The sequence below is a fragment of the Eschscholzia californica genome, unplaced genomic scaffold (assembly GCF_041429995.1).
Source record: "Eschscholzia californica isolate CP2 unplaced genomic scaffold, dmEscCali1.0.p SCAF_1, whole genome shotgun sequence".
Lineage (NCBI taxonomy): Eukaryota > Viridiplantae > Streptophyta > Magnoliopsida > Ranunculales > Papaveraceae > Eschscholzia > Eschscholzia californica.
The window spans coordinates 19,684,407-19,698,394 of NW_028238198.1; the positions used below are offsets into that span (position 1 = coordinate 19,684,407).

The 13,988-nt window shown below is 35.2% G+C and overlaps 2 protein-coding genes across 4 annotated transcripts; one reads left to right on the forward strand and one right to left on the reverse strand.

The window, feature by feature from the left end:
- Positions 1-646: 646 nt before the first annotated feature.
- Positions 647-3,921, reverse strand: LOC147564926 (11S globulin seed storage protein Ana o 2.0101-like). The gene has a single exon (XM_086651305.1). The coding sequence runs from the start codon at positions 2,329-2,331 to the stop codon at positions 1,201-1,203; it is 1,131 nt and encodes a 376-aa protein (XP_086507431.1). The 5' UTR covers positions 2,332-3,921; the 3' UTR covers positions 647-1,200.
- A 2,141-nt stretch (positions 3,922-6,062) lies between these two features.
- Positions 6,063-10,952, forward strand: LOC147564927 (wax ester synthase/diacylglycerol acyltransferase 4-like). Of its 3 annotated transcripts, none has more exons than XM_086651313.1 (5): positions 6,063-6,503; positions 8,169-8,410; positions 9,201-9,557; positions 10,322-10,459; positions 10,541-10,952. In XM_086651313.1, exons 2-5 carry the CDS (start codon positions 8,216-8,218, stop codon positions 10,712-10,714), a joined length of 864 nt encoding a protein of 287 aa, XP_086507439.1. In that variant the 5' UTR covers positions 6,063-6,503; positions 8,169-8,215; the 3' UTR covers positions 10,715-10,952. The 3 variants fall into 3 exon arrangements, with proteins under 3 accessions (XP_086507439.1, XP_086507438.1, XP_086507437.1); XM_086651312.1 differs by having other exon boundaries at positions 6,063-6,255; XM_086651311.1 differs by lacking the exon at positions 6,063-6,503 and having other exon boundaries at positions 6,552-8,410.
- The last annotated feature ends 3,036 nt before the right edge of the window (positions 10,953-13,988 follow it).

Below are 13,988 nucleotides of genomic sequence, written 5' to 3' on the forward strand. Positions count from 1 at the left end.
GACACATAAGTTATTTTTAAGTTTTTCGAGTGTTGCATTGGAGATGTCTTTTGAGTTGAGGATCTCAATATCGCTATTTAGGAAAGAGAAACTTAATTGAGACTTGCACACAAGACAACTTGAGTTTTGTTGAGTTTTTCATTGGAGGTGCTCTAAGAATAAGCTATACAATTAGGAGTCGTACAAGTTTATAAAATGTTAGATAAACTTCTGAAGTTGCAATATTTGTTCACCTTTGTCTTGATCCATCCATTAGTAATACTAATCCTAGGAACAAAAATAACTCACCAGAGTTGGATTATAGATAGGAGCTCCAATTTAATAAAAAATGTTCAAATGTTTAAGTTGGATATGTAGTTTATGTTTTTATTTTTCTTTTTTTGTTGAACTAGATATGTAGTTTATGTTGGGAACAAAATTTCTTATTCTTTCAATTTGAATCTGGGTATGTAAAGCAGAAATAAGATCAATAACTTCTGCCAAGACTTGGATCCTTACAAAATGAATACTCAAGAAGATAACCCCTATACATTTCTTACTTAGTGGTCTTTCAAGGAAAAAAAAACTGCCCCAAGGTCCCCATGTCAGATGCTGATGTAGACGCAACGGAAATATAAAAACGATAAATAAAGTAAACGAAGAACGGTAAAATAACTGAATAAACTGAATAAACTATAAACTTTGATTTGGTTTTCTCTTCAATATCAATGTAAACAAAGATTGGACCTCCTTTTATAGACTACTAAACTTCCCTAGATAGACACAAACTAGACTTTCCAAAATAACATAAATACCTAAAACTTCCTAAACCTAGATTCATTATGAATCATTCTAAATTAGGACTCTTCTAGACCGGCCGACTAGGCCGCGGGCACGCGGGTTTGCGGGCCCGTTCTGTATGCGCCTGCATCAGCTCGCCGTTCCCCAGAAGGTTCGTCCCGAACCGTTTGACGAAGGAAAGTTGGATGTAACCGCATAAGGTGACCCTTATCATGGCAATTCGTAAATCCCACTTTGCACGAAAGGCGCAAGAAAACCAGAAGACACCAACATGGACTATATCCTTAGCTTCAATCTCATATTTCAAGGACTCTCGAAAGATCGATGGTGAGAAATAATCCTCCAACAAATTTCTACATCTCCAGTCATCTAGGAATTCGAATAAGAATATTACACTCAACGCGATTGAAAAACCCAAGTCTACACCCATTTTTTTTTCGCAATATCATATGTTGGTGGAAGTCTTCCCGAACGACATAAGGTACCACGAACAACAAAGTAATGCTCTTTAGCTAGATCAACCATGTGGATATCCTTTATATCCATGCAAATCTCTATGTCCATCTCGACAAAACCACCATTAATATATGCAGAAAAATGACCAAGACCTTTCCAAACTGATGTCCTTCCTGCTAAGTGACTGAATATTGGGTTAGGAGTTGTGATAATAGAGAACCATTCCAGACCATCTTCGTCGGCTATCTTAGAAACCACAAAGAACCTTGGAACTATGAACAAGTTACCAGCCTTCACTCTTGTTTCCAGAACACGGTGACCGTCTATTCCAACAACTTGAACACGCCCGCTTCCCCTAATGATGTATGTTACTTGGAGAGCCGAATCGCATGAGAAACCAGGCGAACACATTGCTCTGCTGGCCAACCTGACAAGATCAGTACGAAGTCCAACTTCCCCAACCACAGGCAAATTCTGAGTATTCAAAACCACAACTCGACCACCGTTTATAATATCAACATCTAGAGGAGCTTCTTCACAATTCGAAGTCATTCCTTTTCGAACTTCCTCCTCCTTTGGTTCTGGCATGTTAACACCATTACCAAGCTTAACAATGCCACTCTCGTTTTGGCTTCCGACTAACGCCTTCACTTTATCTTCTTTCAAATCCCAAGATCTTCCAACAAACTCAGTCGAAAACCCGGTGAAAATACCACTAGAACCAGTCAGAGAGAATTCAGTGAATTCACCAATTTTGTGTGCTTTAGATGTATCACCCAAGAATAGAACAATGAGTTCTATGTCATCTCTGTTGTACCACCAAGTAACTACACCAAAAGGAAGAGCAATTGCAGCACCCTTCTTGATTGAAATCACCTTCTCTTTATCAGCTTCTGGAAGAACAATCCCTGCCCTACCACTACCTTGAAGAACATAGGCAACTTTTGAAGAATCATAATAAGATGGGAGATCCAACGATTCTATTGTTTTGATCAACCATCTCCATGAACTGTCTAATAACAAGAGGAACAGATTCGATTCTCTTAACTTCTTCCCGTGCTCGAAGAAGTTCTCGTTTGAGATTTGTTTGTTCATCTTGAACGTATTCTTCCTGAATATTGAGGAATTCAAGTTGTCTTTCTACGGATTTAAGACGACAGAAAAATTCATCTTCATCAACTTCTTCGAACTCTTCTTGTTCAACTTTTTCGTACTCTTCTATGGAGGATTTTTGCCGGTGGGTCAGACTCTTCAGCCATGAATCAGGTACAGTATGGAAGACGAAATCAACCAATGGTTTTCCGATTGAATGATAAGTGGAAGACCCATTCTTTATTCTTCCTTTAATTTCAACATCAACACCAATTTTTTTTTTAAATTGAAAACCGTTAGTTTAATTTAGCTGGTTTGGATAGATGGTGGTGGTGGTGGAATTAGTTTTTCACACCCAACAGTAGTATTAAAGAAGTTAGGGTCCTGATTACTTACTTTTTCTTCCTCCGTCGTTACGTAATTTTTATCGCGTTCTTCTTTGATGTTATCTGAATCTAATTTATCAACATTAATACCATTGAACTCCTCCTCTTCCTCTACTGCAGTTAATACACTAGCACATCGATTCATAGCGTCTGCCCTAGTAGTCGTATCGATCGAATCACTAATCACAACTTCTTCCTATGCTTCTTTTTCATCTTGTTCTTCTTCTGCTGCAACTTTAACGTGGCCATGAGCATCTTCTTCAACGTCTTCATACTCTTCTTTTTCTTTTTTTTGATGGTACGACAAAGTAGGCGAGGAAGATGGTTGACGTATTATTTTTCCGAGGTCATCACACATATGTTGAATCTTAGCTAAATCGAATATTAGCGATTGAACCGTTTCGGAAGAAGTCGGTTGTGGTGACGGTGGTGGTGAATAAGAAAAAGAAGATGATTGTGTTGGTGGTGGCGGTGAATACGGTTGTCTAAGAGGTGGTGAATACTGTTGTGGTGTATAATAAGAGTATTGAGGTGGTGGTGGTGATTATGGTGTCTGATAAGAATCAGATGAAGGCACTGGTGGTGGTGGTGGTGGTGGTGACGGTTGGTATTCACAAGGATAAGGTTGTGATGTGTAATTAGAGTACAGAGGTGGTGTATAAGAGTACGGAGGTGGTGGTGATGGTGGTGGTTCGGTTTTGGTCGGATAATAAGAGGGTGGAGGTTGTGATGAGTTTTCTCGTACTGTTTCTCCCGGATTCCAATGATAATCGCACGAATTCTTATTCTCATACAAACATGATGCACATAAACATCGATTTGTTATCCCTTGATGAGTATAATCTGATTGAATATAATCATCTTGACGAATAGAATACGATTGATACGGATTTAACTGGTCTGGAAAAAAATTTCCAGAATCACTAGCCCAAAATTTTGGTGGCTCTGAATACCACATGATGTAGACGCAGCGGAAATATAAAAACGATAAATAAAGTAAACGAAGAACGGTAAAATAACTGAATAAACTAAATAAACTATAAACTTTGATTTGGTTTTCTCTTCAATATCAATGTAAACAAAGATTGGACCTCCTTTTATAGACTACTAAACTTCCCTAGATAGACACAAACTAGACTTTCCAAAATAACATAAATACCTAAAACTTCCTAAACCTAGATTCATTATGAATCATTCTAAATTAGGACTCTTCTAGACCGGCCGACTAGGCCGCGGGCGCGCGGGTTTGCGGGCCCGTTCCGTATTCGCCTGCATCAGATGCCCTCCGGCTAAGCATTTTCTCCTTTCATTTTCTTTTCTGAAATGAAGTATAATCAAATTTTGAAGAAAAAAGAGTACAAACAAATCACCTTTAGGTTCGGTTAAGGTTATCTTTCACAATAAGGATACACAACTCGCCTCTTGGGACTCCCAATTAAACCGAAGGTGAGAGAAACAAGGGTTTCTCTCTCCACGTGATTGGACATGTGAGATGAGAGAGAAACAAGGATTTCTCTCACATGCGGTTCAAGTGGAAATCTCAAAAAATGGGCTGAGTATACTTTTTGCATCTTTCATGGGTTGAATTAGACTTATAGGTTCGGTTAAGGTTACTTTTCATGGGTTGAATAAGACTTTAAAAAGAGAGTATAACTAAATCATCTTTAGGTTCAGTTAAGGCTACCTGTCTTGGGTTGAATTTGACTTAAGGTAGTATAATCAAGGGTTATTTCTCAAATGGCCCCCAACTTTGTGACCAGCTTCCTGCCTAGCTTTCTACATTAGCAAAAATACTCATATTGCCCTCTTTTTAAGATTCCGTTATAACACCGTTAACCAGTCAACATTTCTCTCTCATTCATCTCATATCCTCTCTCTGCCACCTCATCTTCTAGCCAACTCATCATCTTCTCCGGCGAGAGTCGTCGGCCGGTCAATTTCCGGCCGGCGACTTCAAACCTAAATTTTTTTTTCTCTCTTCCTCTCTCTCTAATTTTTTTTTCTTTCTTCTCTTTCTCTAGAACAGATCTAAAGAGAGGAGGTTGAAGGTCCGTTCGGGACCTTCTAGAGAGAGAGAGGAGGTTGATTTTTTTTTCTTCTCTCTTTCTTTAGAACAGATCTAGAGAGAGGAGGTTGAAGGTCCCGAACCTCCTCTCTAGATCTGTTCTAAAGAGAGAGAGAGAAGAAAAAAAATTTAGAGAGAGAGAGGAAGAGAGAAAAAAAATTGTTTTTTTTTTTTAAGTTTAAATTCGCCGGCCGGCGACTCTCGCCGGAGAAGATGATGAGTTGGCTAGAAGATGAGGTGGCAGAGAGAGGTTATGAGATGGATGAGAGAGAAATGTTGACTGGTTAACGGTGTTATAACGGAATCTTAAAAAGGGGGTCATATAGTATTTTTGCTAATCTAGGGGGCTAGGCAGGAAGCTGGTCACAAAGTTGAGGGCCATTTGGAAAATAACCCTATAATCAAAGAGGATCCATAATCAAAACATCTCTACATTCAGTTAAGGTTACCTTTCATGGGTTGAATTATACTTATCCAATTTGATTTGGTACAAGCTTCTTTAACAAACTAGATTATGCTCTCTAGTTGAACCTTTAAGATTGTTTGTGTAGATGGTTGATTTCTATGAATTGTATCTAAATATTATATAATTGGTTACTAGATCAGTGTTCTTTTACGTGTGACTACTGATCTTACATATACTCTTTCACATGTGACGTTTTCTAGACTGACTCGCGCTATTTTTTCGAGTGACGTAGTATATACGTATGACTTTTAAACCTATATGTGTGAGCCTAATTCTGATAGACTGATACCATATTAAGTTTGTACCTATACATTATATTCTTAATTACTGGGATAGCTCTTCAAATACTATACATCGCATGTGCACCTTTATTGACTTATAACAAGAACCGTCTATTTTTCATACCTAAAAATAAGTAGTAACAAAGTTCGCTCTAGCCGAGCTTATTTTGTGTATAAAAGCAAACTCAACCACACATGAGAGCAAACTTAATTCATTTGAAATTCATAGTACCTTCAAGTCATAGATCACACACCATTTCAACAAGTACAGCTCAATTCAACCATGTTATGGGACCACATTTGTCAACGATTCTTGGGGTGGAAAATAGTATTATCCCTAACATGCCCCATTAATAGCTACTATGGTACATTATTAATTTCACTATTTTCTATAACCGTACATAACTTAGACTAGTTTCCCACTACTACTGTTTATTTTGGATGTTTAGGTTTAATTAGTTAGGTCTGCCCAAACTTCCCTAATTTTATATAAATATTGTAACATTGTGAACCAGGCAAATCAAATTTATAATATAACCAGCTAAACTAGAGTTCTCAGTTGTGAAATGCCTGGAATAATAAATTATCTCACAACTCATATTTCAACGTGTTTCTCGTGTCAGGTGAAAATTTTACCGAACTGTTGGTTCAGATATGTAGATACCGACAAATAACAAGATCATAAAACGTTTTATCAGAAGATTTCCGGCCGACCAACCATCTCTACGGGTGAGTAATTCTCTTTCTCTCTCTTTCCCCTCTTCTCTCGTCCTCCCAACCCCCTCTCTTGCTAGAGAGAAGAGAAATAATCTGATGAAGAATGGTCGAGGGCTTGTTCGAGACCACAGTTTAGCAAGTTTCCTCTTTGGTTTATTTTAGACAGCAACCAAGATATATTTCCTAGGGAAGTTTTAAATGCGCTGTTATAAGCACCTTCTTCCTTCACAAGCTTCCCCTTCAAATTTGTCTTGAGAGAGGTACCTGTAATACTTATGGGAGCCTTTAAAGTTGTGGAATAAATATACAAAAGTTTAGTTATAATTTTAATTAGAATGAGAAATTTGGTTAAAACTCCTTATAAATTTTTTGTTTTTGTAAAAGATGATCTGTCAATTTTTCAGTCTTCAACTCCTTATGTATTTTTTTAATATGTTATATTTTGCGACAACTTTACAACAACTTTACAACAGCTTTGCGACAACTTGCAATAACTAGGCTAAAAATATTAGATTTTTAACCACAAAAATACAAACATTTACGTTTTTAACAAAAAAAAATAGGAATATTTGTTGGAAAACAATCTCACATTGGTGGTGAGACGGAGTGTGGTGCTACTCTTGAGAGGTTAAGTACCCTTCCCTAGTGAGGCCTTTTAAAACCGTGAGGCCCAGGTGTGCTAAGGCGGACAGTATCACTATTAGCCCAGAAGGATGGTCCGCACCATCCCATAACACGTTATCAACACGATTTGCTCTACTGTGATGTGGGCTTGGAAGGGTGTGTTGTAAAGCAATCCCACATTGGTGGTGAGACGGAGTGTGGTGTTCCTTTTAAGAGGTTAGACACCCTTCCCTAATGAGGCCTTTTAAAACCCTCAGGCCCAGGTGTGCCAAAACAGACAATATCACTAGCAACCCAGAAGGCTGGTCCGCACCATTCCGTAACAATATTTAAGTTTTTAACAAAAAAATACAAAATTTAGATTTTTAACCAAACAAAATATAACTTGTCGTTTAACTTAAAAAAGAGTTTAAACTTGGATCTTTGGCCCAATTTCCTTATTAGATATTCCCCAATAATAAATCTAAGTGATAATAAAGATTGGGTACACCAATTTTGGGGTGCCTATAAAATTTTATCCCAAACCTTATCTCAAATGGTTTTCTTATGGGCAACATATATAGTAAATGAACAAATCCTGTCATCCTGACCTGCTTGAAATTTTCTTACCTACTTCTCATGTATATAAATATGTTCACATGATGAGAGAAAGAAATGAACCCAAGAAGAAAGATCATCAAAACCCATATCTTAAAGAAAAAAAACAGAACCCAGAATGGCATCAAACCAGTCAAAAGAAACTCAAAAACCCTTAATAGAACTAGAACAAGAAGATCAAGAAACCCATAAACTCCAATATCAACCAGTAAGCCCATCTTCCCAATGCCTCCACACCTCAGTCCTCTCCCTTTGTATTGTATCTGTTGCTCAGTCTGAGGTCCCAATCAATCTACCCAAGATCATAGAAACCCTAAAAATTGATTTACTACAAATAAACTCTAGGTTTTCGTCGATAATCGTTAGGGACAAGGAAGGTCAACAGTGGTGGAAAAAACAACAAGTTCAAGTTGAAGATCATGTTATCATCCCTAACTTTCCTTCTGGTCTTTCATTAGAATCATATAGTAACCATTTCAAAAATTATCTATCAAAAATATCTCAAGATCAACTTCCTGAAAATCAACCATTATGGGAAATGCATGTTTTTATGTACCCAACTAAAGAATCTAAAGGAACCCTAATTTTTAGAATGCATCATGCACTTGGTGATGGTTTTTCAATTATGGGTGCTCTTTTTTCTTGTCTCAAGAGAGCTGATAATCCTTCTCTTCCTCTTACTTTTCCTTCTTCTTCTTCACTAGGGATTAATGTTAATGGAGGTGGTGATAAGTTGAATGTTTTGAAGAAAATGGGTAAGTTTGTATTAGGGTTTTGGAATAGTGCAACTGATTTTGCATGTAGTATTATGCAAAGTACGTTACTTGAGGATGACCGGACAGTGATCCGATCAGGTACAAATGGTGTGGAGTATTTGCCAATTGATATTACAACTATTGGGTTCTCTCTAGATGATATACGTCAAGTGAAGTCGAAGATCGGAGGAGTAAGATTTCTCATTTTATTTCATTATTCATGATTTAATTAAACCTTCACTTAGATTTCTTTTCTTAATCTTTTTATTATCACAAAAATGATACAAGAGAAGATATTGAAATGTTCTGAGCAAAATATACATCCGGACTGTTCTATCGAATCCATGCAGATAAACATGTTCTAGTCATATTGATTCTAAAACCATATAAGATTGCACATTTTATATAATTAGTCTACCAACAAAGCATGTTTGGGTCGATTTTACCTCAGGGTTGTTGACCATCTCTTTGACCTCGTACTTGGTACCATCCCACCCCAAAACTTTATAGAAATACACAGTCAATCTCAAAAATATTTAGAACATGATAATAGGGTGACAAGAAATCAAATAATATGTCTATGGGGAAGTTTGTTTTAGGGTTTGGACTCTCAATCATGAAACATAAGTACAAGAGATTAAAGTTAAAAACCTTGCAATCTATGATAGGTCATCATCAACCATTCAAAGCTCTTCCTTAATCTCTGGCAACAAATAAATGAAGTCACCAATCTATTCCCATTACACCAACCAAGTAAATGCATTTAAAAAACCATTTAAGACACTCCTAGGGATTTGTGTCATTGAGAAACATCTAAAGCTTTATCTTTTCCTAATGTGAATCTCTATGAACCCTTAAATTTGTCACATCATATGCCATTGAAAAACTCTGGTTGACTGACTGATTGATGAAAGAAATTCCATTTTCAGAAAATTTTCTTTAATATCTGAAAAATCATTGTTGTGGTTCTATTGAATGCAGTCTGTGAATGATGTTGTGGTGGGCCTAGTATTTTATGGAATCCATTTGTATAGTCAAGCTGTGGGTGCTGATAAAATATCTTCGGGCAGCGGAGGCTGCCCTAAGAGAACTGCACTAGTGCTGTTAAACACAAGAATGGTTAATGGATATCAAAGCTTGGAAGATATGGTAAAGCAAGATACATGGGGAAATCACTTCTCTTTCATTCACTTATCAATTCCTTCAAATCAAGAACAAGTAAATCCTCTCAGTTTCATCTTTAAAGCAAAGAAAACTATCAAGAGAAATAGGAATTCATTGAGTATTTATCTCAATAGTGTATTGCTTCGATTGGTGGGAAGTGTCAAAGGCCCCGAGGTTAGTAACTTTCATCATTTAAAATTGATTAGATTATATACCTGACTCATCTGGTTCTGACTCATCCACGTCTAACTCCATACTCACTTCAAGAATAAAAAAAATATACTTTCAAGCATATAAAGTTACGAGGGTATATCCCGTGCTCGCCGGACACCAACAGTTCTATCAAATGCGTCATGTGTGGTGATCTATAGGCGCCCCACATTGCAGCTATAGGCGCCCCTCGAGGGCTAAAGCTTTAAGGGATACATATGCAAATGGGGCGCCTACAACAATAGTATAGGCGCCTTTAAGTCTTCCCAAAGAAAACGAGATCTTGGAAAAGATGCTCTTTCCTATAATCTCGACCCTTGGTTGATTTTTAATCAAATCTGAACCCTCAAACTTTGATAGAATAAATCCTAACCATTAGAGACGAACATGAGAGAAAAAATCTTAGTCATTGGGAGGAGGGGGAAAGATACCCTCCTCCCTTATTATATTGATGAAACAGACATTTTTAGGTATATATAACCAGATTCTACGAGTGAGAAAACCTCAAAGTCTGACATCTTACTCGGACAGAGTCAGACCTCAAGTCAGATTTCAGATCTGAAATTCCAAAAACAGAACAGATAAAAACTTGATATTAACTTCTGTCCATACAAAAACAGATTTTAGAGGCAAGCTGACCATTCAAAAAAAAAAAAAAAAAAATCTGTACATACATGATACATCAAAATCCAACATTGATACTTCTGAATGCATGCATACTGTTGCAGGCTGTATCACAATATGTACATTCGACTCTGAGAAACACAAGCTTGGCAATCTCAAATTTACCAGGTCCAGTTGAGAAAATGGCAATAGCCGAACACCCGATTAGTAACCTTTACTTCATGGTATCGGGATGCCCTCAGGTATATATATAAATATTTCTACCATCTCCTCCAACTCTTAATATGTAATTACTGAAATGGTATTTGTTTACTTGTTGACAGAGTCTTATGACTACTATATTGAGTTATATGGGTAAGCTGACAATAGTAATGACAACTGAAAAGGGATTTATCAATTCCGACCTGCTGAGTTCCTGCATGAACGAAGCCTTTCGAAAGATCTTCGAAGAAGCTTGTGGGAAGAATAATGCAAATGGAACTACACCAAGATACTAGCTAGGGCTGAAAAATAAGGATATCAAACAGATGATGATTACTTATATAAGTAGTATTTGACTGTTATCTTTCTTCTTAAGACTTATTATGTTTTCCATTTTGTGTTTTTCAATTTCAACTTCAAGAATAGAGTTAGGATTATTATTCCTAAGAACTGGATTACCTTAAATGAATGAGATGTTCAAAACTAACCCGAGTTCATATCGGTCATGAATGAGATTTAGATGGTGTTTTTTTATGGGTCGGTGGGTATATAGACCAAAATAATGTTCAAAAAAGGTTTATGATCCAATCTTCTCAAAATATGGATATTTAGTCCTTTTACATTATGTACAAAAAAATCCTCACTTTCTAAACACATTACCATCAATGTCCCACGCTCAAATTTGACGTGGAGATTTATTAGCAAAAATTGTGGAGATTTATTAGCAAAAAATATGGAGATTTATTAGAAAAAAAATGGATAGAAACAAATCATAATTTCTCTCTCCTCTAAACAGATTTGGAAAGCAAATTTTCTCTTTCCTATTATCCGAATCAATCAGAAACAAAAATCCGAACCAAAACGAAACACCATCACCACGGATATTTCCAAATCAATTTTCTCTCTCTTCTTTACAGATTTAGGAACGAAATCAATTTTCTCTTTCCTATTATCCGAATCAATCAGAAACAAAAATCCTAACCAAAATTACTGTAAATTATGTATAATTTATTCACAAGTTTTTTTGTATGGTTATTTTTCATCATAAAGAAGCTTGTTTCAACGTTATAGTGAGATTTTGGGTTGATTTTTATGGTTTTTTCAGTTGTGACATAGTTTCTGATGTTCAAAGCTTCATCATAAATCAATTTTTAGAGATCTGTTTGATAAATTATGTCAATTTCTGTCTAGTATAACTTAAACTACTGTAAAGTATGTATAATTTATTCACAAGTATCCGTGATTTACCACAGGATTCGGTAATTTTTGATAAATAACCAATGATAACAGCAAAAATTTAAAAGTTTTTAATTGATCAAACCTTGTAATTTCTGATAGTTGTCATTTATATGAAGGAATTTATATTGTATACTGATATACAATAAGTATGTTTTACAATGGGACTTAATGATGTACAACAAATTCTGATATACTAATGATAAAGTATAATTTTAAACGTTATATACCTAAATTGTAAATACGATATTATGTATAATTTACAATAAATTATGCAAACTTTATGAAAAATAATGAGACATTTATCACAAATAATGAAATCATGTTTCCTTTCCATGTCTTTCAATATGAACATAGAATCGCATTTCAATGGTGCCCATCCATGCACTATCCATTTGCAATCTTCAACAGGACACACAGCAGTAACATGCTTAGAATCATTCTTTATGAATTTGAAATCATGTCCGGTGTTGATGCTATATTGCCTAAGAGCATATCGAAAAGTTTTTGCACCCCCAGGAAATAACTGTCCTAGTTCTGTAAATATCTTATCCCAACCATCTGATTTCAGTTTGATTTCCTTATTTTGATTTGATGATTCTGCCTGGAACTCCATCTGTGATAACAAAATGAGATAGATTAATTCAAATAAATTATATATACAAGTATATTATTTGCAGTAAATTATATGAACATTTGAATAAATTACATGTACTTTACAGAAAAGTACACAGGATTTACATGTATAAATCAAAGATGTTCTAATAATGAAACGAAAACTATTTTGATATTAAATCATACATAATGTTCCATAAATTACGTATGATTTACACAAAATAATATAATGGTGATGTTATTCGTGATTGCAGAAGCAGAACATATATCATGTTCTCAATTTGATAAACATCGTAGGGAAAAGTTTATATAATTTACGTTACATTATGGTAATTTATTCTAAAGTATATAAAATGTTAATTCTGTTATAAGTAACCGTGCGAAAGAATCACGTTTCTCAATCTGTACGGAAAAAAATCAGATCTGGAAAATATTTGAATATCATACTTTGCATAAACTCCAAATCTATTGATAACTGATATGACGATTGATTGCAAAAAATAAGTAAACTCGATTTGTAAGATTTAGAAATGAAGTATTAATCTCATGAAGATCGTGATCATTAATACAAACTTTAGAGAGAGAAAGACAATAATAACTTTCTTGATCTGAAACATAATCATCAAATAAGAAAATTGTTTACCTGATTAACAATTAAGATGATGATTTTGAATAGCTCTAATGATAATGAAACAAGTTAATGGAAGATTTTCAATCGAAACATAATCAGAAAACATAAAATCTGGTTTGAGTTTTACCTGAACTTAGAAACTCAGTTTTCTGTTTTAATGGAGGATAGTTTCAGAAGATGAAGATGTAGAGAGAGATAAAGATAGGACAAGAAGGTTTCGGTTACAAAGTTTTTTGTTTTAATGGAGGATAGTTTCAGAAGATGAAGATGTAGAGAGAGAAAGATAGGAAGAGAAGGTTTCGGTTACAAATTTAAGGAAGATAAAGATTTCTTTCTTCCTTTAGAGTCGGTAATTGGAGAGAGAAACAGGGAGATAAAATAGGTAAGCGAATATTGGTTGATTTGAGCTTAAATTAGATCTTATATATATGGAAGGTTAGTTTATGTATTATAAATTATTTGGTATTCTAGGGATTTGTGTTTTCTCTCTAGATGACACCAAATGGACTAGATATCCATTTGTATTATTTTTTTGGTTTTGGAACCCTTTATAGGATTAGAGAGGACTAAAAGTCCTATTAGGGTCCGTTTTTTGGATTATAAGCCCAAAAATTCTTTTTTTATTGTGTGAAGCAGAATGAGTCTGACTTGTCTAAGTCTAACTTATTTTGCTCAGGGAAATCACAGTCATTTCAGGTTATTCTAGACACAAGCTCTTAGGTGTCCTTTGTTTTTTTATAAATCAGAATCCGAAAAATAAAATGATTAGGTATGTAACTTTAGTTGTTTTGCATGTTTTTATATTAAGATCTTAAAACAAGTGTTCATATTCAATGCATATGTTTTCAGCTTTTAAAACAAGTTTGAATTTGAAAAGAAAACTTTGTTTTAAGGTTTTGATTGATTAGAGAAGTAAACACATGCATATACTCAAATTATATAAGTAACTACACATTACTTATTTCAGATTTCAGATTTAGAGTTAACGGAAAAACAAATAACACCTTAATTTGCCTTGTTTTCCGGGTGCTGGGAGTTTATACAGTTGCTTAAACCAATACAACTTCCCAATATGTCCGTCAAATTTT

Excerpts from the sequence above, each read along its gene's own strand:
- LOC147564926 (XM_086651305.1), bottom strand. The coding sequence starts at position 2,331 with ATGAACAAACAAATCTCAAACGAGAACTTCTTCGAGCACGGGAAGAAG.
- LOC147564927 (XM_086651311.1), top strand. The coding sequence starts at position 7,583 with ATGGCATCAAACCAGTCAAAAGAAACTCAAAAACCCTTAATAGAACTA. Across the intron at positions 9,558-10,321 it reads GAAGTGTCAAAGGCCCCGAG|GCTGTATCACAATATGTACA; the intron begins GTTAGTAACTTT and ends ATACTGTTGCAG. Across the intron at positions 10,460-10,540 it reads TGGTATCGGGATGCCCTCAG|AGTCTTATGACTACTATATT; the intron begins GTATATATATAA and ends ACTTGTTGACAG.